The 26,774-nt window shown below is 36.8% G+C and overlaps 1 protein-coding gene across 6 annotated transcripts in view; it reads left to right on the plus strand.

Annotated features, from left to right (window-relative positions):
• AKT3 (AKT serine/threonine kinase 3) overlaps window positions 1–26,774 on the plus strand; it is a 325,618-nt gene that overhangs the window by 206,971 nt on the left and 91,873 nt on the right. For all 6 annotated transcript variants that reach the window (XM_049868135.1, XM_049868133.1, XM_049868137.1 and 3 more), the window contains 3 exons: window positions 4,727–4,858; window positions 17,165–17,230; window positions 18,599–18,667. In XM_049868135.1, coding sequence (XP_049724092.1) covers window positions 4,727–4,858; window positions 17,165–17,230; window positions 18,599–18,667 — 267 coding nt within the window. The remainder of the gene's footprint in view (window positions 1–4,726; window positions 4,859–17,164; window positions 17,231–18,598; window positions 18,668–26,774) is intronic.

Consider the following 26,774-nt stretch of genomic DNA (forward strand, 5'->3'; position numbering starts at 1 on the left):
ACTGCTGTCTCTTGACAGCCTGGAGCAGACACGTGGTTACTTCCCTTTTGTTAGAATATTGCCGTAGTATTTGCTTGGCCAGTTAGAAACTCTCTTGGAGGGGGAAAGATATCGGCTGGTAGAGAAAGAGCCAGCAGTTCCACAACCACGTTTAAGTACTGTTCAGTGTTTGAATTGAAAGACAGAGTTTTGAAGTACTTAATCTTGGTCCACCGAGCTGCCCTTCTCATTGACCCTGTAAGCTGTGTGAAGAGGCACCACGTATAAGGATAAATGCCCAATGAGAATCAGTGTTCCACTTAATTTTTAACTGACTAATGTCCTGTCTCTCTGGTAACAGTTGATTGTAATCTCATGGTTTAGGTTTAAAGTCTAAGCAGTGCCTCTACCTTCTCATTAAGTCTGATTCTAGTTCTTTGAATTTTATCAACTAATACTTCGCTACAGTAATATAAGGCAATGGCTAGTATGAGAAGAAGGGATGGTAGGACCTGCTTGGATCTGCTTACTACAAAGAGGAAGAGTGGCACAACTAGTGTTGTAGAAATTGACCCGTTAGGTTAACCCCTCCTCCTCCTTTGAAAAAGAAAAAGAAGAAAAAGCACCTGAGGAATTAGACAGAAGTGTGGGCAGAGGGTGGAAATCCATGGAAGCTCTTCTCCCCTCACTGCCCCACAGGGCTTTCTTTGGTTTAGCTCTTACATTGTAAATGTACATATCTGGAATTTAATTTTTTTTCTAATCAAGTATGCTAATACCGTTTTCTTTTCTGAGAATTTCTTTGTATTCTTCATCAGTTGTATATTCTTTTTTTTTTTTTTTAAACCTACATTTGTGAACAAGATAGTCTTTTTTCTTATACTCCGAGTGTGTGTAGGTTTTGAACACATTTATATAAAATCCTATGGAACACTTCTACTCTGCACATATGGGGTCCCCATGAATTGGAATCAACCTTATGGCTACTAACAACAACAAAATAAGAAGTGGTTATCATGAATGCATCTCTCTTTAGAATTTTTATTGTGGTAAAATATATATAACAAAAATTGTAATTTTAAGTGTGTATTTCAGTGGCATTAATTACATTCACCAAGTTGCACAGCCATCATCACTATTTCCAAAAGTTTTTCACCACCTCTGTGTGATCGTTTAAGCTAACAAAGCCACATTAACACGATAGAGAGAGATTATGTAAAAGGAAAGAATGTGACTATGCAACATTTGTCCCTATTAAATTTTTAGGATCGGGTTTTGGAGGATTAATTTTTCTGGAAGTTTATCCATGCTCCCGTTTTTAAGTCTGACAGTCTCTTTAATACCATCCAAAAGAGGAAAACACTTTGTAATAGGCTACACTTAGTTTGTAAAGACTAGATAATTACTGTGTATACCGAGCTGAATATGAACATTTGGTATCAAAGATACTTTTTTATTAAATTTTCTGAAGTTTTGTCAAAATAGATATTAAATGTTTCTGATTTAATCAAATAGAATGCTTTTTACTAATAATAATTTCCACGTTTTGTTTTTTTTTTTTAAGGTTGACAGCAAAACTGACAGAAGGTGTGAAATTTTGATAAGGCTGTCAGACTTTTTTTAAAAACCTTCTTGCCCTTAAGAATTGTAATCTTTAAGGAATATAATAATGTTTTATAATCATGTATTGCTTTTCATCTAAAAAAAGTCATAAAGTGATTTACAAATCCTTTTTTTAAATTCTTCTCTCCTAGAGTTCAGTTGCATTTTATATATTTAGTGATAGGGCAGACCAGATGTCATTTTTTAATACATTTAGATGAAAATGAGGAAGGTACTGCTCAAATGAAGCTTTGAGCAATAAAACGGCGTTGTGGCCTGGTTAGGAGAATATTCTTTCAGTGACTTATTGCCATGGAAAAAGTACCCCAGTCAAACTTAATGGCAACAGTGTATTATTTCTCATGATTTCATGGTTTGACTGGGCGATTCTGCTGTCTCACATGGATCTCAAGTAGCTACATTCGCTGGTGTATGGGCTGGGCTGGAAAATCCAAGAAAGCCTGCTCACATGTCTGGAGCCTCGGTGCTGACTGTTGGTTGTGGTGCCTTGGTTCTCCTACATGTGGCGTCTGTGTCCACATGGTGTCTCATCCTCTAGGGCCTTTCCATCTAGCAGAATAGCCTGGACTTCCTTACAGCATGAGAGCTGGCTTCCAAGAGGGAGAAAGCATAAGCTGCCAGGCCTCTTCATGGCCAGGTCTAGAACTGGCACAGTATCACTTTGATCACATGCTGTGTTCAAAGCAAAACACAAGGCCAATCCAGAAAAGTCGACGCCACCTCTTCTTGGAAAGGATAGTATATGCGTACAGGGAGTTGGGAAATTAATGGCGATCTTCCTTGAAGACCATGTATCATAGATACCTTTGTGATTATGTACTATTCCCTGATTTTTAAATATATTAATAAAAATGAAATCTACCTAATATCACCTGTTATTTGTTCAAAGAACACATGCTTTCTTGGTGTCATGTTTGATCTTTAGGTGAATTAACAAATCTATTTCTTAACTTTCTCTTCTTTTCCTTTGCTGCTTTTCTTTTGAACTAGAGATACTATTGAACAGTTAAGACATTATAACTTGCCATTTGGTGGAAATTATAAAAACCGTAGGCAGCAAATAAATGTTGAAAACGAATGTAGGCATTCGCTTCTAAAATACTTAGAATTTTTACATCTATGCTCATGAGGGATATGGCCTCCAGTTTTCTTTTTCTGTAATGTGTTTATCTGATTTGTTATCAGGGTAATGCTGGCCTCAATGAATTGTAAAGTATTCCTTTCTTTTTAATTTTCTGCAAGAGCGTGTATAGAATTGGGATCATTTCTTTCTTAAATATAGAATTCACCAGTGAACCATCTGGGCCTGGAGTTTCCTTTGTTGGAACATTTTTGACCACAGATTCAATTTTCTTAAAAACTATAAGACTATTCAGGTTTTCTATTTCTTTTTCACTGAGGTTTCGTAGGTTGAGGCTTTCAAAGAATTTGTTCATTTTATCTAAGTTGTTGGAAACCCTGGTGGTGTAGTGGGTAAGTTTTGTGGCTGCTAACCAAAGGATCAGCAGTTCAAATCCGCCAGACGCTCCTTGGAAACTATGGGCCAGTTCTACTCTGTCCTGTGGGGTCGCTATGAGTTGGAATCAACTTGACGGCAGTGGGTATCTCAAGTTGTTGATTTTATTTGCATAAAGCCACTTTTAATATTTCTTTATGACCCTCTTAGAATCTGTAGTGATGCAGCCTCTTTGATTCCTGATACTGGAAATCTGTGTCTTCTGTCGTTTTTCCCTGATCAGTCTGACTCGAAGTTTATCAACTTTATTGATCTGCTCAGAGAATCAGCTTTTATTCTCATTGATTTTCTTTCTTTTTAAAGTTTCATTGATTTCAGCTCTCATCTTTATTATTTTCTCTCTTCCAATTCTTTGGGTTTCATTTGCTCTTCTTTAGTTTCTTATGGTGGAAACTGAAATCATTGAAATTCACTTCAGATGGGTAATAAACAGGAAAAAAATAGTTATAAAAAGTCACAGAAATTTTCGGTAACTTCTGTTTTTCTGTAGGATAAAACTCAAATTCCTTAATGTATTATTCATAAGCCTCTAAACTGAATTTAAGTTTAATGTGGTAATCTGAGCACACACATTTACCTCCCCTTCCGTCAAAAAGCCCATAAAAATGATAGTAAAGGAATTTTGAAAGGGAACAAGCATACAAAAATGAAAAGCTGGGTGGGAGGGGCATTAATGGACAAGTGTAGAAGAGTGTTGGTAAAGGCAGAGCAGGGAAAGCATGCATGGGGCTGTAGAGAGCAGGGAGCAGGTCTGCCTGGCAGAATCCTGGGAATCACCTAACTTGGGAATGAAAAAAGAAATTGAAAGTGGGAAGAATAATTAAAGATACTGTTCTTAGAGCTCCCAGTGACTTCCTGTTCTGAATTGTACCAATTGCTTTCTTAGGAACTGTTCTGCCTGTCTTCCTTGTATTTCTTTTTACTGGGCTCCAAGATTGTTTGCAGCACTTCCTGTAAACACATCTCTTTCTCACATTCTGTATCTGTCCTGCTGGAGTGCATTCTTAACTAGCTCCTTCCAAAAGTATTGTTCCCCTAGGCGCATTTGAAAACTTTGTGGGGGACAATTTTGGTTATTACATTGTCTAGGAAGAGGGGTGCTACTAAACTCTTGAAAACTTGAATCTTTGAAAAAGAGTGAAAATGATTTTTATTTTTCTTTTGTCCTTATCCTTGACTGATAATTTGACTGGCTAATGAATTCTAGGTTCAAAATAATTTTCATAAATATCTGAGAACTGCTTAAATTATGTCCAGCATCTATGATTGTTAAGGAAACCCTGGTGGCGTAGTGGTTAAGTGCTATGGCTGCTAACCAAAGGGTTGGCAGTTTGAAACCGCGAAGTGCTCCTTGAAAACTCTGTGGAGCAGTTCTACACTGTCTTATAGGGTTGCTATGAGTCGAAGTCGACTCGATGACACTGGGTTTAGTTTTTTTTTTTTTGGTGTGATTGTTAATGAGACAGCCAGTAGTAGTCTGATTCTTAATCATTTAAGAGTGCTTAGAAATTGGTAAAATTTGACTGAGTGAATATTGCAAATATACACAAATATGTTTACAAAAGAATTGCTTGAAATATTTCATATTGTTTAATTTGTATTTTTCAGACAATGAATGATTTTGACTATTTGAAACTACTAGGTAAAGGCACTTTTGGGAAAGTTATTTTGGTTCGAGAGAAGGCAAGTGGGAAATATTATGCTATGAAGATTCTGAAGAAAGAAGTTATTATTGCAAAGGTAAATGAGGTTCCTAGAGTTGATTACTAACTTTTTGTTTGTTGTGTCCAAATGCGTGTGTGCTCATGAATGTAAGTGCTCAAATGATTGATGGATGGCTACTGCTACAGTAATATCTAGGTTTTAATATTTATTTATGATGTAAATTTTTTTAAAAGTTTATAGTATTATCTGAATATTACACATTAAATCTGTTTTATTTCCTTGAGGGAATGGAGACATTTATTCTATGTTTGTGGGTTTGGGAGGATCTTTTTGCTGTAATTTATGACCTACCTATATAACCCTGGTGACATAGTGGTTAAGTGTTATGGCTGCTGACCAAAAAGTTGGCAGTTTGAATCCGCCAGGCACTCCTTGGGAACCCTGTGGGACAGTTCTGCTCTGTCCTATAGGGTCACTATGAGTCAGAATTGACAGCAATGAGGTTTTTATATAACTATACTGATGATGCTTTTTAATATTTCTTCCCAAAGTTCTCAGTTTCCACGCTAGTCCTTAGAATAGCACAGATGATTTTGTACTCAAATTATAGAGCTTATGATAGACTCATATGATGTTAGATTGAAAACAACCTCAATAGATTTGAAAATACTAGAGTGGTGAAACCAAAAAGAATGGTAGTCTTTGAAATTCTTCCAAGAGGTCTTGTGAATTTCCTCTCCCCATAACTTTATCCAACTTAGACCTATACAGACATTAATATCTTAACGATGCCAGTTCTCACTCAGTTTCTGAGTTGAATCCCAGTTCCTTGAACAGACAAGTTTGACACACTTCACAAATTGCTCCATGCTTTTATATCTTTCTTAATGCAACTAATGACATTTAATACCAGTTGTTATACTTTATAGACTACCTTTCAGTTGTTTGCAACTGAGTTTTCCTCATCTGGAATATGGTGTTCCATATGCTGTGTGAAACTGTGTTGTCTTTGTTTTTGTACATTGGTTTCAGGCTCAACTCCTTCGCAAGTCAGTGTCTGGTAACTGGAAGTAATATCAGCTTTGGATTCATGCCGACCTAGCTCACATCCCAGCTTTGGCATTTTACCACCTAATGACCTTTAGCAGCCAGTGTTTTCAGGAGTACCGCTCCCCTAGGAGCATTTGGAAATGTTTGTTGGGAACAGTTTTGCTTGTCACAATGACTGGGGAACAGGTAGGGGAGTCAGGGGCCAGGGATGTTACTGACAGTCACCAGGTAGACACCAAGCAATATGTTGAACAGTCCAGCAGAGCCTTAGTTGTTTCATTTGTAAAATAGGTAGAATAAAACCTCCTGGACAGGAATATTATGAGGATTAGAATAATATGTATTCAGCATACTATCTGGCACTTATTAATAACTGAACTGATATTGTTCTAGGAAATAGTAAAGTATAATAGGTTCTGCCAGTTATTAAAATGATCTCAAGCAAATTACACAACATTTTATGCCTTAATTTCTTCATCTGCAAAATGGAGATAATAATAATACCCACCCCATAGGATTGTTGTCAAGGTTAAGTGAGTAAATAAATGTAGTAGCATTTGTGCTTATTATTAAATAAATTTAATAAATTACATATCTTACTAAATAAACTGAATTAAAATTAAAATAGTATTAAATAAAAATGTATTACTGTTACAAATATTTGCTGTTATTACCACATGCTGTGTATCAAGCATCATTAAATGTCAGTATCATTCTGTTTTTTCTTTTATTCGTTAGCCTCCCTTTACCCCATTGTTTAATTTCTATTCTTCAGACACGAGAATGTTCTGTTCTTCTAGGCACCGTATTACCTCATTGATTGTTTCTACTTTATCTGGATAACTGCACAGAACTGGGCATATTTCACAAATGGTAGAATATCCTGATTGATGTAGTTCCTTACTGTTTCCCCCAATAAGCACATTTATCAGTTTCTGGAAAGAAAATGTGCTTATTCATAGCCAAGTGATTAACAACATGGACTTCAGAGTCTGACAAGACCTGGAGTTTGAATCCTCATGTGCCCTTTAACAGCATTGTATCAGGGATCAGTGACGTCCACGTGTCTTATTATTGGTGCAGTTAACCTCAATCACTTGATTAAAGTGGTGTCTACTAGGTTTCTTTACAGTGAAGTCACTATTTTTCACTTTGTAATTAATAAATATCTTAGATGAAATACTCTGAGACTAGGCAAATATCGTGCTTCTCCTTAAACTTTTGCCTACTACTTGTAGCATCCATCGGTGAATATTTTCTAAAACAGTTATTACTCTGGTGTTCTAACGGTGATTTTTCTATTTCCCTCCTTCTACATTTGCTAATTGGAATTCTTCTGTAAGGAAGAGTTGGTCTTTCTCCCTCATTTATTTATCTATTTAATTACTTATGTATTTATCCATCAGGTGCTCCTTGGAAACCCTGTGGAGCAATTCTGCTCTCTGCTGTGGAGTCGCTGTAAGTCAGAATCGACTCTGCACCAACGGGTTTGGTTTTGATTTTATGTTAGTGGAGTCATGGATATTTCTTTTATTCTGTGGTTCATAATCAAATACCATCGTTTTTTTACTGCGAAAATTGTTCTAGCTTTAGGTGTTGGGAGCGCCTTCAGCCTTTCTGGTTGTACCTGTGCTCTTTTGACAAACTTTCATCCCTTTTTTTTTTTTCCTCAGCATCTCCTTACTTTTTGGCACCGTAAGTTTCTATAGGCTCATCTTGTATTTTCCCTACTCAGGCCTTGGACTCAAGCACTTCTCCAAGGAGCCCTGGCTTAAATACCTTATTTTTACAGTATAAGAACATTTAATAGAGTCATGGACATTAAAAGCAGATAATATAGTACTAACGTAAGTAGAGTAGAAGATATCACTGTCCAGAACAGGCAAAAGAAAGGAATGTAGCTGAGGTGGGAGTTGTTAACTGGAGAGCCCGCAGAAGCCCCCAAGCTCTTATTTAGCAAGTTCTAAGAGTAGGAGTGAATAATGAACAGTATACAGGGTTTTAACTTACCTCAGGTTACAGTAGCTGACTCAGTTTAATCCTACCCTTATCCCCAGCCATACAAAGTGCTTGGTGTGGTATTTATGTTATCAGGATAAAAACAGAACTTACTAGTATTGTTACTGAGTTCTGTCTTGGCTAAGATCCTAGGTTTGAGGATTGGCATTCTCTTTTGCTGGGCATTTCTGGGGTCAGAGTGGAATAGGCAAATTGCCTTTAAGTTCCCCACCTCATACTTTTAAAATGAAGCATGTCAGCTTATGTCTCCCAATCCATGTAGGAGAATCTATGGTGAGCTTTTCCTGTCACAGCAAGGAAATCCATGTTCTACTAATCCACCTCATTTGTCGTTCAAGAATATGAACACACTACTGAGAGTTACTAAGCAGATGAGAAAAATCTGAAGAGCATAAAAGAGAAGGACCCAGAGGAACAAAAGAATAATTGACCTTGGTGAAAACAAATAAAACGGAGACCAGCAAATTAACAGTCTCCAAATTATACTTGTAGAAACAGAGGAAAACATACAGCATGCATAAAACAAAAAGACGTAAAGCACAAGAAAGGATAATTGTAAATTTAACATATGATTGTCTAAGTAAAAAAATTCCATAGAAGGGTTGGAAACAAATTTGGGGAATATCTCAGAATGAAGAACTAAAAATATAGAAAGGGAGAATAGTTATGACGTGAAGCCTCAATCAAGGAAACTGAACTAATCAAAGAGATAAAATTTATCATAGCTGAAGAAGTCTTCCGATTTAAAGAATAAAAAGAAGAGGACACTCTTTAACATCATCAAGAAATTTCTGAACATCAAGGCTATAAAAAATAAAATCTTTCTGAAGGTGAACAGCAGATTACCTCCCAGCAAAGGAATGGCAACCAAATTGCCTCATACTACTTTTAGCAAAACTTAGAGGAAACTTGAAGAAAGAGGCAGAGATGGGATCCATGAAACGATGAAACTAAAAACTCTTAGTGTGATGATAAGAAATCTGAAGATGATAGATGTGTAACAGCCAGACAGTCCGTATCAGATAATTTAACTGAGGTTGACCCTAATGATAAAGAAGGAAAACAAAAATTTAGTAACTCCAAGGAAACAAATATTTACTCAGAAAAGACAGTTGAAATGTGAAACAGTGAAATATGAATGATTTTGAGCAGTGGATGAAGTATAAAAGAGACTATTTGACCCAGACACTTGAACATTGTCTTTCGAGGAGCCCGGCGTATTGAAGTAGAGTAACGCTTCCTTCTTTAAAGGTCCAACCATATTGTTTGGTTATGCCGTGAATTGTATTTACTTAATCATAATACTGCAGTCAGCATTATTAATTATAATACTGCAAATACTGGTGTTCAGTTTTCAGAATCAATCAATAGACAAAGCAGACAAGATGTAGTAGTACCTAGAACAGACTGCAATTATTAGAAACCCTCTCAGTGTAAAAAAAATGGTATAGTTGTTAGGCATCAGGAGGTAGAGGCAGATTGAGGACAGATAGAGGATATGTAAGGACTTAATATCCTTATATTAAATAGAAGGGAGAAGTCATATTGTCTAAAGCTATTGAGATTAGAAGGAAAAAAAAAAAGGCAGAGGCATACATGTATTTAAAGTTCTCCTAAAAGAAAAAGAACAAATAAAATAGTTTAAAAGAATATAACTAATAAAATGGGCCAGGGGAAGGAAAGGATTCTGGGTTTTTTTTTTTTTCCTCTAAATATATCTTTTTTTTCCCCATTTAACGATTTTTATACAAATTATTCCATGACATTGGCTACAGTTTGCACAATATGTCAGCATTCTTATTGTTTCTAGTCTGTTATTTCAGTTTCCGTTGATCTAGCTTCCCTTCCCCTCCTTGCCTTCTCATCTTTGCTTTTGGTTAAGTGTTGACTGTTTGGTCTCATATAGTTGATTGTTTAAGAAAACACATCACTCGCGGGTGATATCGGTTGTTTTATAAGCCAGTCTATTATTTGGCTGGAAGGTGTCTTCCTGGAGTAGCTGCAGTTCCTAGTTCAAAGGTTATCTTCGGGTGGTAGGCTTGGGGGTTCCCCTAGTCTTGTTCATTCAGTATGGCCCTTTTTAGGAATTTGAATTTTGTTCTGCATTTCCTCCCGTTCTGTTCGGGACCTTCTGTTTATCCCTGGTCAGAACGGCCAGTAGTGGTAGCCAGGTACCATCTAGTTCTGTTCTCAGGTTAGGAGAGGTTGTGGTCTGTGTGAACGATTAGCCCTGTAGACTAGTTTCTTTTTTGAGTCTTTGCTTTTCTTCATTCTCTTTTGCTCCAGACGAAGAGAGACCAACGGTATATTTTAGATGGCCACTCACAAGGTTTTAAGACCCCAGACACTAGTCACCAAACTAGAATATAGAAAGTTATCGTATGAACTACGTTATGCCAATTGACTGAGTTGTTTGCTTGTTTCTCATTAGTTTGCATTTCTTTATGTATCCAGTGAGCCAGCTCCACAGGAATTGGGCATGTCATTTCTAAATTCATCAGTAACTTTGACCTGCAGTAACTGATGGCAGTGCAGCTACTGTCTGGGTGCTGCACTGGGCGACACAGCACCCATCTAAGCCTCAAAGACTCATCACTGCCAGTCTCCTTCCTTATCCCAAACAATCCTTTCACCACGTTTCTTGAAACTCTTACTAAACGTTGCATCAGTGATGGTGGTTTATTGTAGGGAGCCGTTAATGAGTGTTTTGTTTGATCTGCTGTAACTCCATCGGCTGTCACTGTGCCATTAGAGGTGTAATTTCATTGATGTGTGTTCTAGGGCTGCTGCTTGCAGTTGGTGATGCTTCTGTCAGTCTTTAGCAGCATGTACCGAGGTCATCTTTCATTCACTCGTTACTTACTCACTTATTCTTTTAATAAATGTGTGTTGAGCACCTAGTTACTTGCTAGGTACTATTCTAGACACTGGGGCTAAGGTGAGTAAATAAAACCAAAAAAATTCCACCTCTTTTGTACATTACATTCTAGTCAGGAGACAATAAATAACATATATAGTAAATGAGTAAATCATATAGTATGTAAAAACTAATACATACTTTTTTTTTGTGGGGAAAAATAAGAGTGGCAGTACTGATTTTGTGGTTTTGTGGATTTAAATAGGATGATCATGGAAAGCCTCAATGAGAAGTGAAATTTCAACAAATATTTTAAGAGGTGAGGAAGCAAGCCATTCAGATATCTGGGAGGAAGAATGTTCCAGATAGAGGGAACAGCAATTGAAAAAGGCTCTGAAGAAGGAGAATACTTACTGTGTTCTTAATCTAGCATGACTGGTATAGAATGAGAATAGGAGAGGATGTGGGGGAATTATTTAGATATTTGTATGTAAAGTTTGTAACAACAGGCTCAAACAGCAATGATTCTGAGGATGGCACAGGACTGGGTAGTGTTTTTCTCTGTTGTACACAGGGTCACTGTGAGTGGGAACCAACTCGACAGCACCTAACAACAGCAACGTGTATTATAAGGATATTGGTTTTACTCTGAATGAAGTGTGAAGACTTTGGAAGTTTTTGAGCAATGGAGTGACATGATCTGATTTTTATTGTAATAGTTTTTTGGATTCAGTGTTTGGAATAAACTGTGGGTTGTAAGCAGAGAGTTTATTACGATTTAATTGCAATGTGTCAGGTAATTGCTGATAGTGGCTTACATTGGGGTAGTTGCAGTGAAGGTGGTGAGACATAACATATTCTGATGTGTTTTGATGTGGAGCCAAAGGACTTCCTGACAGATTAACTATAGAGTGTGAAAGAGAAGAAGGGAATTGAAGATCTTTCCAAATTTTTTGACCTGAGCAGCTTGGAAGGATGGTGTTGTCATTTACTGCAATGGAGATGGTTGTGGGAGAAACATGGTTTTTTGAGAGCAAGTTAGGAATTAGGCTTTGAACTTATCCAATTTGATATTTCTGTTAGATCCCCAAGTTTGAGACATCTATTAAATGTCCATGTTGAAAAGGCATTTCTTGAGTTTAAGGAAGTCTGGGCTTGAGGTATAAATTTGGAAGTTCATCAGCAATATAGGTTGTCATTAGAGCCATCTGTCTGAATGATGTCACCAAAGGAACGAGTGTACCTAGTCAAGAGGAGAGATCTGAAGACTGAGTCCTGGGGCACTCGTAGAAGAAAGGCTTGTAGAAAAGGAACCAGCAAGAGACTGAAAAAAGAAAAAAAAAAAATGAGCAAGAGAAAAACTAAGAGATTATGATGTCCGGGAAGCCAAGGGAAGAACATGTTTTCAGGAGGAGGGAGTGATTCAGTGTGTCAGATGTTATTAGTAACTTCTATTCTCTTTGAGTAGGAAGTAAGGTCACATTTTGAAATGGTGAGGAACTGAGGATGAGATAGAGACAATTTAATGAAAAACTTCTGGGCTTCAAAGTCAAACAGACGTGGGTTCAAATCCCGGCAGTTTAACTGGTTAGGATGACCTTGCAGGGTTAGTGTGTACATTCAACATGCATTCCAGGCATAGTAGGAGGCCTGGGACAGATTGGAAGCACTATACTGGTGAGTTAAAGAGTGACCTAAATAAAGGTGGGTGAAAGAATCCCAAGAAGATTTAGCTGAGCTTGGAGGAGCAGTTGTAATGGGCTAGTCTGTATGTTTATGTGTTTTTTTTTTTTTTTCTTTTCTTTTCTTTAGATGTGGAATATAGAGAGGAGACAGTAGGGTTGACTTGTTATAATAATGGGAATCGGGAGGGGCAGAAGGAAAGATGAGCAATACAAACAAGTGACATACTCTGCAGTTTAAGGAGAACTAGGGTCCAATGTGATCGTGTCATGATGGAAGACAGAAATTCATGTAGCCCTCCATCCAGGTAATATTGGAACAGGAGGATCAAGAACAAAGTATCAGATATAACAGTTGAGAAAGGTGATAATAGTGTTTATAGATATTTTCCATTTTCTCCATCAAGGAGAAAAATCTTTAAAAAAAGAGAATAGAAATCAAGAAATAGAGTAAAAATAAAAACAGAAATCAAGGATCAGTGAGACGACAGTCTGACAGCTGGAGAGTGGGAGAAATATTAGAAGTTAGCATCTGGGCTAGTACTCGGTTTTCAAAAGGTGGGGGGAAGTTAGATCCTAGAAATTTAGGGATTGATAAGTGTCACATCTCTCCTCTGGAAAAATATAGATTGCTAACATATGGCTTGTGAAGACAGAGGAAGAGTAAATAATGATCACCCATAGTCATTGTAGTTTAAGAGTGTAGTGTGCCTGGGTAGCAGCTTCTTCCTCCTTTCTCCCCATCTTGCTCCGTCTCCTCTTCTGAGTCTTATTTATTTCTCCGGATGTTGCCATTGGTGTTGTTAGTTGCTGTGGAATTGATTCTGACTCATGGTAAACCCATGTCTTATGGAGTAGAACTGCTCCGTAGTGTTTTCTTGGCTGTAACCTTTATGGAAGCAGACCACCAGGCCTTTCTTTCGTGGTACTGATGGGTGGGTTCACACCACCAACCTGGAGAGTAGTAGGTTAGTGCAGACCACTACCCAGGGACTGAATGAATGAAATGCTTTAGACATGATGTATCTTGATTTCAACTAGCTTCCTGATAGTCAGTCACCATAGTCTTGTGGTCAAAACAAACAAACAAAAAAATAATGTGAGCAGAGTAAAGATACCTAGTTAAGTAGATATTAGGCTGTTTGACGATGGGAGGCAGTGCTGTAAAGTGGAAATGATCATTAACATCAAACTTAGATGAGGGTCAATATTTACTTTTCCACCTAGAGCTTGAGCAGTTTAACTTCCATGAACCCCATTTTCCTCATATAAAATGGAACTAATAAAACTGACCTTGCCGAATTGCTACAAGGTTTGAGGACAATGACACCCTCGGTGTCCTTGATATGGGTAGAGGTCCTCTTTCTCTCTTCTTCTGTTCCATCTCCTCCCTCTCTCACCCCCCAAAACAAACAAGTAACACAAATCAGTAAATGGGGCAAAGGAAGAAAGCATTTTTAGATCATGTGTAGTAGAGTGAGTGAGAAATGGGAAAGGTTTGGGAAGATAATACGAGAAAGAGAATCACTCTTCTGCCTCACACCCTGAAGAAATACAATCCCATTCCCCCCCACCCTGCCAAATTTTTTCTATGAAAGAAATTAGATTTAACAAGTACTCATTTTTTTTTTCATTCTTTAGTATTTTCCCATGGGTGGATATATCTGTATTTCAAAAGCCTTTTAATGAAAACATCATTATATTTATATTGTATACCCAAGCATTTATAGCACTCTTCACTTATAATTATGGTAAATGAATGGATTTTTCCAGAAGCATCACATTGTTTTAACCACGAAGTTTTATCGCTGTTATTTTTAACTTTTGACATGTTGCTTTTAACTGTAATTAAAAATTATTGGCATCTGTGTTTACTTTTCAGCTTGAGCCTACCTTATCTTCCTAGCAGAAACTAATTAGTATGTGAAATACAGTACCATTAGATTTGCATTAACAGGAAAAAATTCTAAACTGATCAGATGTAAAATATGGCAGAAACTACATTTTAATAAATGAAAGATGGGCACATGGTATTCATGAGTGCAACAAAGAAATACTGGTTTTTCTTGTGTCTCCATGCATCTCCGTTTGTCTCCTTTGATGTGCTAAGGCAGATGAGAGAGTTTAGGGGAAAAAAAAAGACACTAATCTTTGCTCATGAAACAAGTGATTTGGAAAAAAAATAACTATTGATTACTCTACGTAATAGGCCTATTTTTTAAAAATAGGATGAGATACTCCCACAGAAATATTTTCTGAAGCACTAGATTATCTTTTCTGTTTCCGAAAGGGTTTCATGCTTACCTTTTTTGAGCCTTTTCCAAGTTTACTGACCCAATCAGTTAACACCCTAATGTGTCTCAGGCAAATGTCATTTCTCCTGTGACGCTCTTTCTTACCTCCTAAAGAAATTTTTCTTTGGATTCCTGCTCATATTGGAGGCATATACCTTTTAGATTATCACAGTTGATTTTATATCTCAGCAGTGTCTCAAGACTATCCCCTTTTTTCCTATTTCTGCTGCCACCATAACAGTTCAAGCTGTGCTCCTTTCTTTCCTAGGGCATTACTGTCCTATCTTTGCTGCCTTTCTCAGAGGAGCCTGGGTAAACTTGTTAAAATATAAGTTGAATGTGTCACCTTGCCCCCACTTCTCCTCCCTCCACATTGTCCAGCTTAAATTCTTCTAATAGCTTTCCATTGCATTAGTTTTCCTTCACTGCCCATTGAAAACATGGAGCCCTCCTCCCCTTATTTATTCTTAGTACCACTTATTAGCATTAGTAATCATGTATTCACTTAGACATTTACTTGTTTGTTACATCTTCCCCACTAGCCTGTCAACTCCATGAACAAAGGGACCATGTCTTTATATTCTTTTAACCACTTTCTACCTGTACTGTCCTTAGTATTTAGTAAGTGCACATCAAAGATTTTGTTTTTCTAATGAATGAAATGGATTCTATAGATCACATAGAAAATAGCCACTTGCATAATTATGTATTTTATATTCATAAGCTGTAGTATCCCCTTCTTTGTTTTTTTCCATTAACACTGATTGCCATTTAACTAGAATGAAAGCTCCACGAAGGCAGGGATTTGGGGCTGTTTTGTTCACTACTCCATCTTCAGTGTCGAGAACAATGCCCAGCATATCTTAGTTATGTATTTGTTAAATGGAGGAATGACTGAATGAACGTCCATATACCTGAATATCTTAGAATTCATTCTTAGGATTAACAGTTCAGTTCAACAAGTATCTATTGAGTGCTTACTTATGCTAAGCGTATACTAGGGTAGGTACTGTGGACATAAAAGATCAATGTTACGGTGCTATTTTTGCTTCTGATTTATTTCATATAAAGATGTTTGCTATTCTAATTAATTTCGGGCTTATAGTCATGTGACAGTGGCTTGCGTATCGCTTGACCATTTAAACCTGGCTTCTGTAAAATAGAGGCTGCGGTTTCATACTCAGGCCTTCTTCACTGATTTTAAATACTAGGTTGTTAATTATACTTGCCTTTCTGTTCAGACATAATTGGCCTCACCCTCTTGGCATGGCTTTGGGGTCTTTGATCAATCTATTTCTTGATTATTTTCTAGGTTCGGAAACCCTGGTGGCATAGTGGTTAAGTGCTACGGCTGCTAACCAAGAGGTCGGCAGTTCGAATCTACCAGGCGCTCCTTGGAAACTCTGTGGGGCAGTTTTACTCTGTCCTGTAGGGCCGCTATAAGTCGGAATCAACTCAAGGGCAGCACATTTCTTCTGCGTTTCACTATGGTCAGGTGCTTTTGTAAAGATGTTAAATACAGTGCAGTGTCCTGATATTCTGACCTCCATATCTTACTTATAATCTAATTTTGATTTGCTGACAGTGTTAAGAAATTGGACCAGAAGTGCCTTTGTTTAGGACCTTTCCAGAAGCCTGGAACAGAGATGCCTTGTTAGTTTCAGTAGTTTTCTTCCTTCTTTAAGATCGTGTTACTTCTGAGATTTGGAACTTTTTTTTTCCTGTTCTCCATATGTTTGGGAAAATCTCTCCAACTTCACTTTCCGGAAACTCTGGTGCATAGTGGTTTGGGGGCAATATATTCTTAACACTATAAGAGATTTGACTGACAAATAAATGTTTTATATGTTTTTGGTTTGAAATGTAATTTATTCACCTAAATTTTCAAATTGTCACCCAGAGTAAGAAGGGGATGCATTGAAAAGCCACAAACAAGCAGATGCAATTTTTATGCTCTGCTTTTATTTCTAAAAATTCTAAATTAGAATTAAATCTTTTTCTTTTAAGTAGAAGATATATAGATTCCATGATCTTTACTAAAATATATCCTTTATATTCTCATGAATAAAATGTATTCCAAACATGGAAATATTAACTATCTCATGCCTACATATTAGGTGATAAAAAAAAAAGGGGAAAATCTTGCTATTTAATTTTCTGTATCCTGGATAATTTTTCTTGTTGATTTTTGCATCGTTATTGATATACGTTAAGTATAAGTGAGTTTATATGCATTAAAAATTCACAGATATCTGAATGAAATCATGAATTTGAGATATATGTGTGTGTGTGTATATATATAAATTTCTTTTTTTGGTAGAAGAGAAGCTTAGCCTTAAAGGAAGCATGCTACTGTGTTTTAAAACCTGTTTCTATCTTTTCTCTAGCTTTAACTTCTCCTGGTCTTAGAGGAATCGTGAAATTTTTAGATTATCCGTGCTTAGAACGTATGTTAAAAGTTTGCCTTTGTCTTTTGTAGGATGAAGTGGCCCACACTCTAACTGAAAGCAGAGTATTAAAGAATACTAGACATCCCTTTTTAACAGTAAGTCACTAGAGGACAGATGTAAAATCCTAACATTTAAGTTGAAGGAATTTTGTTACAGAAACTAAGTTGTGGGCAGTAGTTTTGACTTGTTCATTTAGACATGCCATTTTCTTTGTGGAAAGACCAGAGTCAGATTTCTTGGAAATTATTTAAATGTATGAATTAAGTTTACAGTGTGTATACATCTGTTATCTCTTCACGTTAATATTGTACACCCATTACTTTCCTGAGACTTTTTCTCTCATGAATTTTATGACCTTTTAAAAAAAGAAACAGAGCAAACCAACTACCTGTAGCATTTTGAGGCAACCACTGAGAAAATGGTAGACTTTTAAAAACAGTCCTTAACATCAAATGTAAGATTTTTATGTTTCTTTTGTTTATGGGCTTCTGGTAAATATTTAAATAATCGGCCAACATGGTATTCAAATATGAGGAGTAGTTATTGGATACTTTTATAGCAACAGACTTTTTTTAGGAATAGAGTATGTTAAGTTATACAATGATACTGAGTATATTAAGTTAAAGACAGGATAAATCATGATGTCTTTTCTTCACTAGACAGAGTAAAACCGGATTTATTTGCATATAACTTAGTTGCTTTGAAACAAATGAATTCACGTTTTAGTCCTGTTTTTAGGTTCCTTGTAATAGAGGTATCGTTTGCGAAGTTTCTGTATGTTGTCCGTCCCAGCATAGTATAGTAAGATTAAAAATAACAGCAAGACTTTCAAAAGGGGAACATTTTTAGAGTTTTAGGATTATCTAAAGAAATTTTCAGAGGTATCACTAGATACCTAGACTTCTTTTGTAACATTATTAGATGTTTATTTTTCAGTGTAATAAGATAGCTCTAAAATTTTGATATCTTTCATAACCTATAAAATTGCACCAGCCAACTCTGCTGGGTTGGATCATGTTTTACACCCAGTATGCAAAAAGTGATGTTCCAGCTTTACCGGGAACCTGAATATAACAACCGTAATCGTAATCCTGAGGGACTTCCACCAGAGAATTTTGTAGGCTGCACTTTGAAGTAGCATGGATGAGAATTTTGGAGACCACTGCAGTTTCAGATAGATGGCAGAGTAGATTGAAAAGTGCTCATCACAATTATTAAGTTCACTTTTACCTAAAATTTTAATTTTTCCCCCAATATAACTATTGCTGAGTTAAACCAAATGAGTTCGGTGTTTCCCATCCACTGTTACTTAAACACTGCCGGTAGACTCTTAAGGAACACTAACGATCCAGGTACTCAGTCATGCTTTACTACTTCTAAGTGTTCTATTTTTGGTATCATTATAATGATAAGAATGTGGGATTATAATATATAATATAACATTTTTTCTTTTTCATTTCAAGTCCTTGAAATATTCCTTCCAGACAAAAGACCGTTTGTGTTTTGTGATGGAATATGTTAATGGGGGAGAGGTGAGTCAAAGAAGTAAATCTCGCACTTTCATTTGCATGGTAGTGTTATCATTATTTAAAAATACAAGCCATAATACAGCAATTCTCTGCTTCTGGAAAAGGGTCGATCTCACCTCTTTTCTACTACTGAGTAGATGAAAGCGGAATAACTCCTAGTGATATGTGATGATCTTTTTTTTTTTACTATATAACTACTTTTATATATTGAGAAACATAATCATAGACATATTTATATATACTATATATTTGAAAATATTTTTTAAATATTAAAAGTTTTGTCACAAGTATATTTTGGGGTAATGTTACTGAATTTTGAAAGCCAGAAACACAGGATCTATGATGCTTTTCAAAGTTTTTCCTTAAGTAGGCTTTCTGTGAAATTTGCAAAAAAGCCATTTTACCCATCTTAAACTCCATTGAACACTAGCCCATAGGCACATTGTGGCTGTGTTTTCACTCCTCCTACTTGGTAATGTGGAAACCCTGTTGGCGTAGTGGTTAAGAGCTACGACTGCTAACCAAAGGGTCGGCAGTTCGAATTCTCCAGACACTCCTTGGAAACTCTATGGGGCAGTTCTACTCTGTCCTGTAGGGCCGCTGTGAGTCGGAATCGACTCGATGGCACTGGATTTGGTTTTTTTGGTTTTGGTACATGGTAGTAGAGTAACCGTGGCTATATTTGAGAGATTCAAGGTGTCTTGTAATGAAGAGAAATTCAGTCATTTTAGTAGTACGTTTTACTTATTTCTTTATTCCCTATCCTTTCTCCTTTCTGTTTTTTGATCAAAATTAATGTGAGGAAAAATTGTAATTTAGTGGAAATATTTTACATTGTGAACATTCTGAAATAAATATAATTATTAAATAGGGGCTTGTATCTCATAGACTTAAAACAGGCTTATTTTCCAAAAGAAGTAATTAAATATCCTCTATAGAATTTTTCTTCCTATGGAATTATTTATAAGAAATGGTTCATTGCAACAATTTATTCCTTTATTTTGAGTGCCTAGGCAGTGTGGATTTATATAAATGTGTTAAGCCATTATCCTTGTTATGAAGGAGTTTATAAGTTATAACTGTTATAAATTAGAATGTGTTATACAAGAGCTAAGTGCTAAATAAATTCATAAAAGAAAACGCTTTCTGGATGATCTAGCATTTAGGGTAAGGCCTTAAATACTTAATGAGATTTCAACAGGGGAAGTGATTTGAGAAGATCATAAAGACGGAGAGGATGGTGTGAACAGATCACTGGTGGGGTGAATGAAGGCCAGAAGAACTGGAGTGGTTAGATAATGGGCCAGGCATGCAGAAATGAACCTTTGTAGTCAAACGTTGGTTGAGAAAATACAAAGAACATGGGGCAATGGAATTGTAGAATAGGTGGGTTTTAACAACTAATTAATTGGATGTGCATAGAAACCAAGAGGGGAGTTATCGAAAGTAAATTCTCAGATCTAGGGAAATTATGAAGATCATGTTGAGAATAAAGATTGTAAATTTGGTCTTGAAAAAGTTTTTCCTAATGTTTGAAGAAAATATGTATGTGGAAATATCATAGAGAGTAAATAAGGCTTAGAGCTTTAAATAAGAGGTTTGGGAGACATTCTCATAAAGTTCATAATTATGGGGGTGGATAAGTTTGCCCTTGGGAATGAAATTGATGAAGTCTATATGGCAATATCTATCAAAATAAAAAGTGTACATACTCTTGGACCCATCAGTTTTACTTTCAGGAATTTATACTACAGACTACTCACAGTTATACTGGAGAATGATATAGGGATAAATATATTCACTGCAACATTGTAGTTAAATGAGGATTTAAATAAATTGTGTTACACCCATGCAGAAGAACACTCTATATCCATTGAAAAGAATGAGGGAGCCCAATATGGGCTGATAGGGAACTTTTTGTAAGATATTGTCTTAGTTATCTAGTGCTGCTATAACAGAAATAGCACAAGTGGATGGTGCTAAAAAACAAAATTTATTGTCTCACATTTTAGGAGGCTAGAAGTTTGAATTTAGGGCACCAGCTCCAGGGGAAGGCGTTCTCTCTCTGTCAGCTCTGTAGGAGGTCCTTGTCTCCTTTCAACATCTGTGGGCCTGGCATTTCTTGGAGATCTCCATGTTTCTTGGCATCAGTCTTCCATTGGATCTAGGAGGTTTTCAGCACAGGGACTCCAGGTCAAAAAAGATGGGCTCCACTCCTGGCTCTTCATTCTTGGTGGTAGTGAGGTCCCTCCCCTCTCCGCTCAGCTCTCTGTCCTTTTATCTCTTATAAGATAAAAGGTGTGACCTCAGTAAGGGTGTGACTTGAGTAAGCCTGTGACTCGAGTAAGCGTTTTGACTTGAGTAAAGGTGTGACTCAAGATACACCCCACACTGATTGTGTCTTGTTGACATGTAGAGGTTAGAATTTACAACACATCACAAAATGGAGGACAACCACACAATACTGGAAGTCACAGCCTAGTGAGGTTGACATATATTTTGGGGGGACACAATTCAGTCCATGACAGATACGTTATAAGCGAAAGAAGCAAAATACAGAGTACAAATTTTGCTACCATTTGTGTTAAAAGAAAATAAGACCATATATATGTACATACATGTTTGTATGTACATAGAATATCTCTAGAATTAGGCACTGAGTATTACGGTACTTGTCTCTGGGAAGGTAAACTAGGTGGCTGGGGATAAGGTAGGAAGAAGACATATTTTTCACTTATGTACTGTTCTACAGCTTTTATATTTTATACTACATGCATGTATTAGCTATTTAAAAAATTGAAGGAAAGAAGCTTGGCAAGCAGGCAGACGGATAGACAGATGAAAGACCAAGAGAGAGAATAATACAGGGAAAAAGATAAACTTCAGACAGAAACGTAGGGAAACACTCTGAAATGTCTCTTTTATTTTGTTAGATAGTATCATGTATTCACATATAACACTTATCACGTTGTTTTATAATTATCTGTTTACTTGTCTCTTTTTTCCACTAGACTCTTAGCTCTTTAAGGAGCTTATTCATTGATGTAACCCCAGCACCTTACACACTCCTGGTACAAAGTAGGTATTCTACAAATATTTATTAGATGATTTGAATGAATAAATGAATGAACAGTGAACACATTTCCTGAAGAAACAGGGATAAGAGAAATTAGTAAAAGTGATAACAGGAACTATCAAGAAGTAGGGAGAAAAATAGAAAATAATGTACAATGTAGTTTATTTTGGCACAAGCTAAAAATGTATATTCAAGAGGGAGTATCTTTGAGTATATTTATAAAATACATACTGTTGAGTCTGTGAGCCCAGCACTCTGGGAGTTATTGTGGGGCATACAAATCTGAATTAAACATACATCTTAGGCTCAAAGAGTTTACAGTTGAGTGGAGAAGATAAGGAACAAAAACTACCCTAAGTATAAAGTAATAATCATCACCTTTATCAGGAGCACGTGTTCAGGGCCATGGAACGTCACAGGAGAGAGAGGATTTCTGCGTGGTGGCTTGAATGAAGGTTCCCGGAGAGAGCTAGGTGCACCTGCACTTCCATTGTAAGCCTAGAGTACTTTTGAGAGTAATTAATTGATGATTGTTGAAAAGATTTTACACACAAAAGCAGATTTTCAGACTAGCCAGATGGTTTTCTTTAGCATTGAAACGCCTATGTTATTTCTCTAGTGTAGGATTTCTTCTCTCTTTTTTTTTTTTTTTTCCCCATAATTTCTGTTTTGGCTATCTGTACTAGATAAGGATTAATTATTTAATCTATCAAAGCAGGTGAACTGCTTCTGTGTGTGATATGTAATTTTAAAGGGCATAAGCAGTAATTATAGCACTGCCATTATTACTGTCCAAATTAGTTCTTTTTAGTGATTTGGAACATTGATATTAAAATGTCTCCTTAGGAATATAGAGAAAGTGAAAATTGGATTATTTATATTTATACAACTTAGGTAAAGATGAAATCTATGCATATGTAATCTCCCAATTTTTTATTCTTTTAGGTTATCAAGTACACTTACAGTAGTTATTTAGTTCTTGGAAGTTAATATGATTGTTTCAATTCTTGATTTACTTTTTTGGGGGTGCCATCAAGTAGATTCTGATGGTTAAACACTTAGCTGCTAACCGAAAGGTTGGCCATTGGAACCCACCCAGCAGGGAGAAAGGCCTGGTGATCTGCTGCTGCAAAGATTACAACCAAGAAAACCCTATGGGGCAGTTCTATTTCGTCACATGGGTCACTATGAAGTTTATCATTGCTGGGAAGGAAATCTGTGCTCAGTATATCCTTATGGTGACATATTTAGTTTTGGTTTTGCTTTAGGTTCACCTTGCCATATATTCTGTCCAGGAATGCTTTCTGGAGATGCAGAAAACTTAATTGCTGTAGAAAAAATACCAAACTTAATAGGTATGTTTTTGAAATAAGACTGAAATAGAGAGAGGGGAGTAAACGAAGGACAGCTATGAACCCACATAAGGAATCCACACCAGTGCATATGCATATACCATGACTTACCCATTGAGTAATATCTGTGTGCTAACTAGGAGACTTGAAGAGGACGGCACTGGTCTGTTGAAAAGTAAGCTCTGGTAAATTGCTAGTACTCACCCACATGGCAGCATTCTCAAAACTCTCCATTCCAGTTTTTGCCTTGATACAGGCTTCTTAGTGGGTCCGCTGAGGCAGCTAACCATACCTAGGCCATTTTGTTTCTCAATTCATACTAATTATCTGTTCATTTTGAATTAGCAGTAGCGTTCTTTTGGCCCAGGTTCTAGAATGTTTATCTTGAGATATAAAAAAAAAACAGTTAAGACGTTTCCTTTGTTTTACACTTTCTTCACATTTTTGTATATTTTGTAATATCTGGACTTCTTTCAAAAGACCACACAGGAGTTTAACATGCTTGTGGCCGTGCTTGTTGTTATCTGTGTCTGCAGGTATTACTCAAAACACTAAATAATCTTGATGTAAGTGGATTGTGAGAGAAATGTTGGTAATTAAAAATAAGCACGGCCACTTATAGGCATATTAGTACAATGGAGTTGCCTCATACTTGCATTTAATTTACATGAGTTTAACTAAATGGGTTTAGCAAGAAAGTGCTTAGATAGCTAGATAGGGAATTTAAATGTATGGTCATTCTGACTGCTATTCTTCTCGGTGAGTGTATTCGCAGAGTGACCTCAAGATGAGAGACATAAACCTGCTGTTCTTTTACTCCATTTCAGTTCCTACCTGCCATCCCTAGAGCTTCATGTGATGTAATTCTGGTGTTTAAAAATACACAGTCTTCATAAAACATAGTCGTTAAGTGTATTGTAACTAGAAGTGTTCATCTAAAGAAACTATATTCTTGTTCCATTTCTGGAGGAAAAACCATGCTAGGCTTAACTAGGATGTTGGTCTCCAGTGTAGTACCTTCCCAAGGAATTTTCACCTGGGGGCGCCATGAGTTGGAATTGACTGAGTGGCAACTAACAACATTTTAATTATACTTAATAACTTATGTGTTAACTTTAGAACCTACTCTATTATAGTCCATTCATCTAGCAAATATTTTTTGAGCATCTATGGGTCGGGCCTCAGAGGATGCAGACATAAGGAATTCATGGTACTTCCCTTTATGAAGATGAGTGTTTGATTGGGGAGACTGACAAGAGAATAGGCTTATACTTTATAGTGTCCTTGTTACTACGATAACACTGGATGTTATGAGATAACAGAGTAGAGGTACATGAAGCAAGAAAAGGAAGGGGAAGATGCCAGGAAACACTTTCTAAAGTAGTTGCTGAGCTAAGACTTAAAGGGTAAGTTACATCAGGAAGGATGGGAAGGGAAGTGTTCTCACACAGATGGAATAGAATATATAAAGTGCAGAAGCATGCAAGTGCCCCCCCCCCGCCCCCATACTGCATGTAGCACAGTATGGATGAGGCATGAAGTCCTGCAGGGGAAACCCAGAAGAGTCTGAATAGGGAGTCAAGGTCATAGTAGGACAGATCTTCTTCCCCAAGCAAAGTGGATTTTTTTTCTGGGGGTAGTGGAGTATCATGAAAGCATCGCTGTGAGCTAATGTTTTAGAAAGAATACTTGGATCAGGATGAAGCTGGGATTGGAGAAGACAAAATCGGAAGCAGGGAAACTGCTTGGGAGGCTATTGTAGTTGGGAGGTTTTTAGGAACTGGTCATAAAAAAGATAAGGGCATTAATTGGGGCTGTGTTAGTGGGAAGGAATCACATTCTAGTGCTAATTAGAATTTCCAGGACCTATGACTACTTGTAGAAGGAGAAATGTCGAGTGATTTTGGTGGTGCAGTGGTTAAGAACTTGGCTGCTAACCAAAAGGTCAGCAGTTCAGATCCACCAGCTGCTCCTTGGAAACCCTATGGGGCAGTTCTACTCTGTCCTGTAGGGTTGCTATGAGTCGGAATTGACTCCATGACAACTGGTTTGGCTTTTTTGTTTGGCTTGGGTATGCTGTTGCAGTTCATAAAGAAAAGGAACACAGGAAGAGGACTGAGTTCTGGGGTGCTTATGTTTAAGTTGTCAAGTGTGATATCAGGGAGGCAGGAAAGATAGAACAGAGATTCAGATAGGCGTTATCATCAATACTAAAACCAAAGAAGTGAAGAAACGTCCAGTGAGAGAAAAGTTTGTGAAATTAGAACATTCGTGGCCAAGCATGGTGCCTTTGACATGTTGGTGATGAGAGAAGTTAAAGGAAGATCCTGGGAAGGTGTCAGACAAGAGAAACCTTACAAGTTAAGAAGGGAGAGTATTTTAAGTATTAGAGAGTGTGTTAAATTCTGTAAGATAACAAAGGAAAAATGCTCATTTGCTTTGACGTCTAGTAGGTCCCAAAGAGAGCACCGTGGAGTCTTCCTTTATTTCTGTATTGGTGCACGAACGGCATGTGCCTTGACTGTAGTGCGGAATATGCAAGGGTTATTTTGGAGCCCGGTAGAACAAGGTTATAGACATGAGTTTAGTGCAATCTATGGTGGACAGTAGTCAGCATTTGTAGAACCAATAGTAAAACAACTCTAATAAGGTGACCAGTTACACTGCTCCTAACATATCCAAACCACTCTCTTTTTGTAGCTTACCAAAAAAAAAAAAACCTCAAACCCAATGCCATCAGGTTGATTCTGACTCACAGCTACCCTATAGGATAGAGTAGAGCTGCCCCATAGGGTTTCCAGGGAGCAATTGGTGGATTCCAACTGCTGACCTTTTGGTGAGCAGCTGAGTTCTTCACCACTATGCCGCCAGTAGCTTAGTTATTACTAAATTTCCGTGAGAAGCAGAAAGAGACTTTGGGCAAAAAATAAACTCAAAATTGACTAAGGTGGTGTTGTTTGTTTTAGGAAGTCCTTAACTTAGGATTCTTCCTCAAAATCTTAACTCAGCTTCATTTATGTAAAACTTATAAGTTGGACTTCCGTAAATCTCTCACAAGGCCGAAATCTCCTGGAAAGTCAAGATTCATTAAGGGGGTAAAGGAAAATCATTGTGTAGAAATGTTACTTAGCTGATAAATTCTTCACATTCCTGTATGTAACTTATGTGGGTACAGCTGAACTACCACTTTTGGTTATTTACTCTTCTTGTCCATACTTAGCTCGTTTTACATGCTGTATTAATTTCTTTAACAAAACTAATTTTGTTTGATGGATGCGGCTTTCAGTTTCGTGCCATTCTGTAGATCCTCTCAGACTTATTTCAGATTTCTCATTATTTGGCTGGCATTTTGTCTTCAGTGAACCAAAATCCTCTCATTTTAAATTCATATAAGACAGAAGTGCTGGCAGTCGGCATTCTAGTTCTTCTTACTAATTTATGGAGGTGTGATTTGGGTGATTTTTAAATGAAAAATACCATTTCATATTCGAAGTGATGATTTTTAAAATTTTACTAAACTCATAGAAATATAAATATCTTTATTGTCAGGGGTCTGACAAGCTAATTTCCTTGCTAACTGTTTTAGTCATTAGTTATATTATGTAGGTTATGTCAGAATTCTATTGCTTTTACCCAGAACATTTTCAAAAATTCATAAGACAAGGAGGCATTATAATATTCA

The sequence above is a fragment of the Elephas maximus genome, chromosome 24 (assembly GCF_024166365.1).
Source record: "Elephas maximus indicus isolate mEleMax1 chromosome 24, mEleMax1 primary haplotype, whole genome shotgun sequence".
NCBI lineage: Eukaryota > Metazoa > Chordata > Mammalia > Proboscidea > Elephantidae > Elephas > Elephas maximus.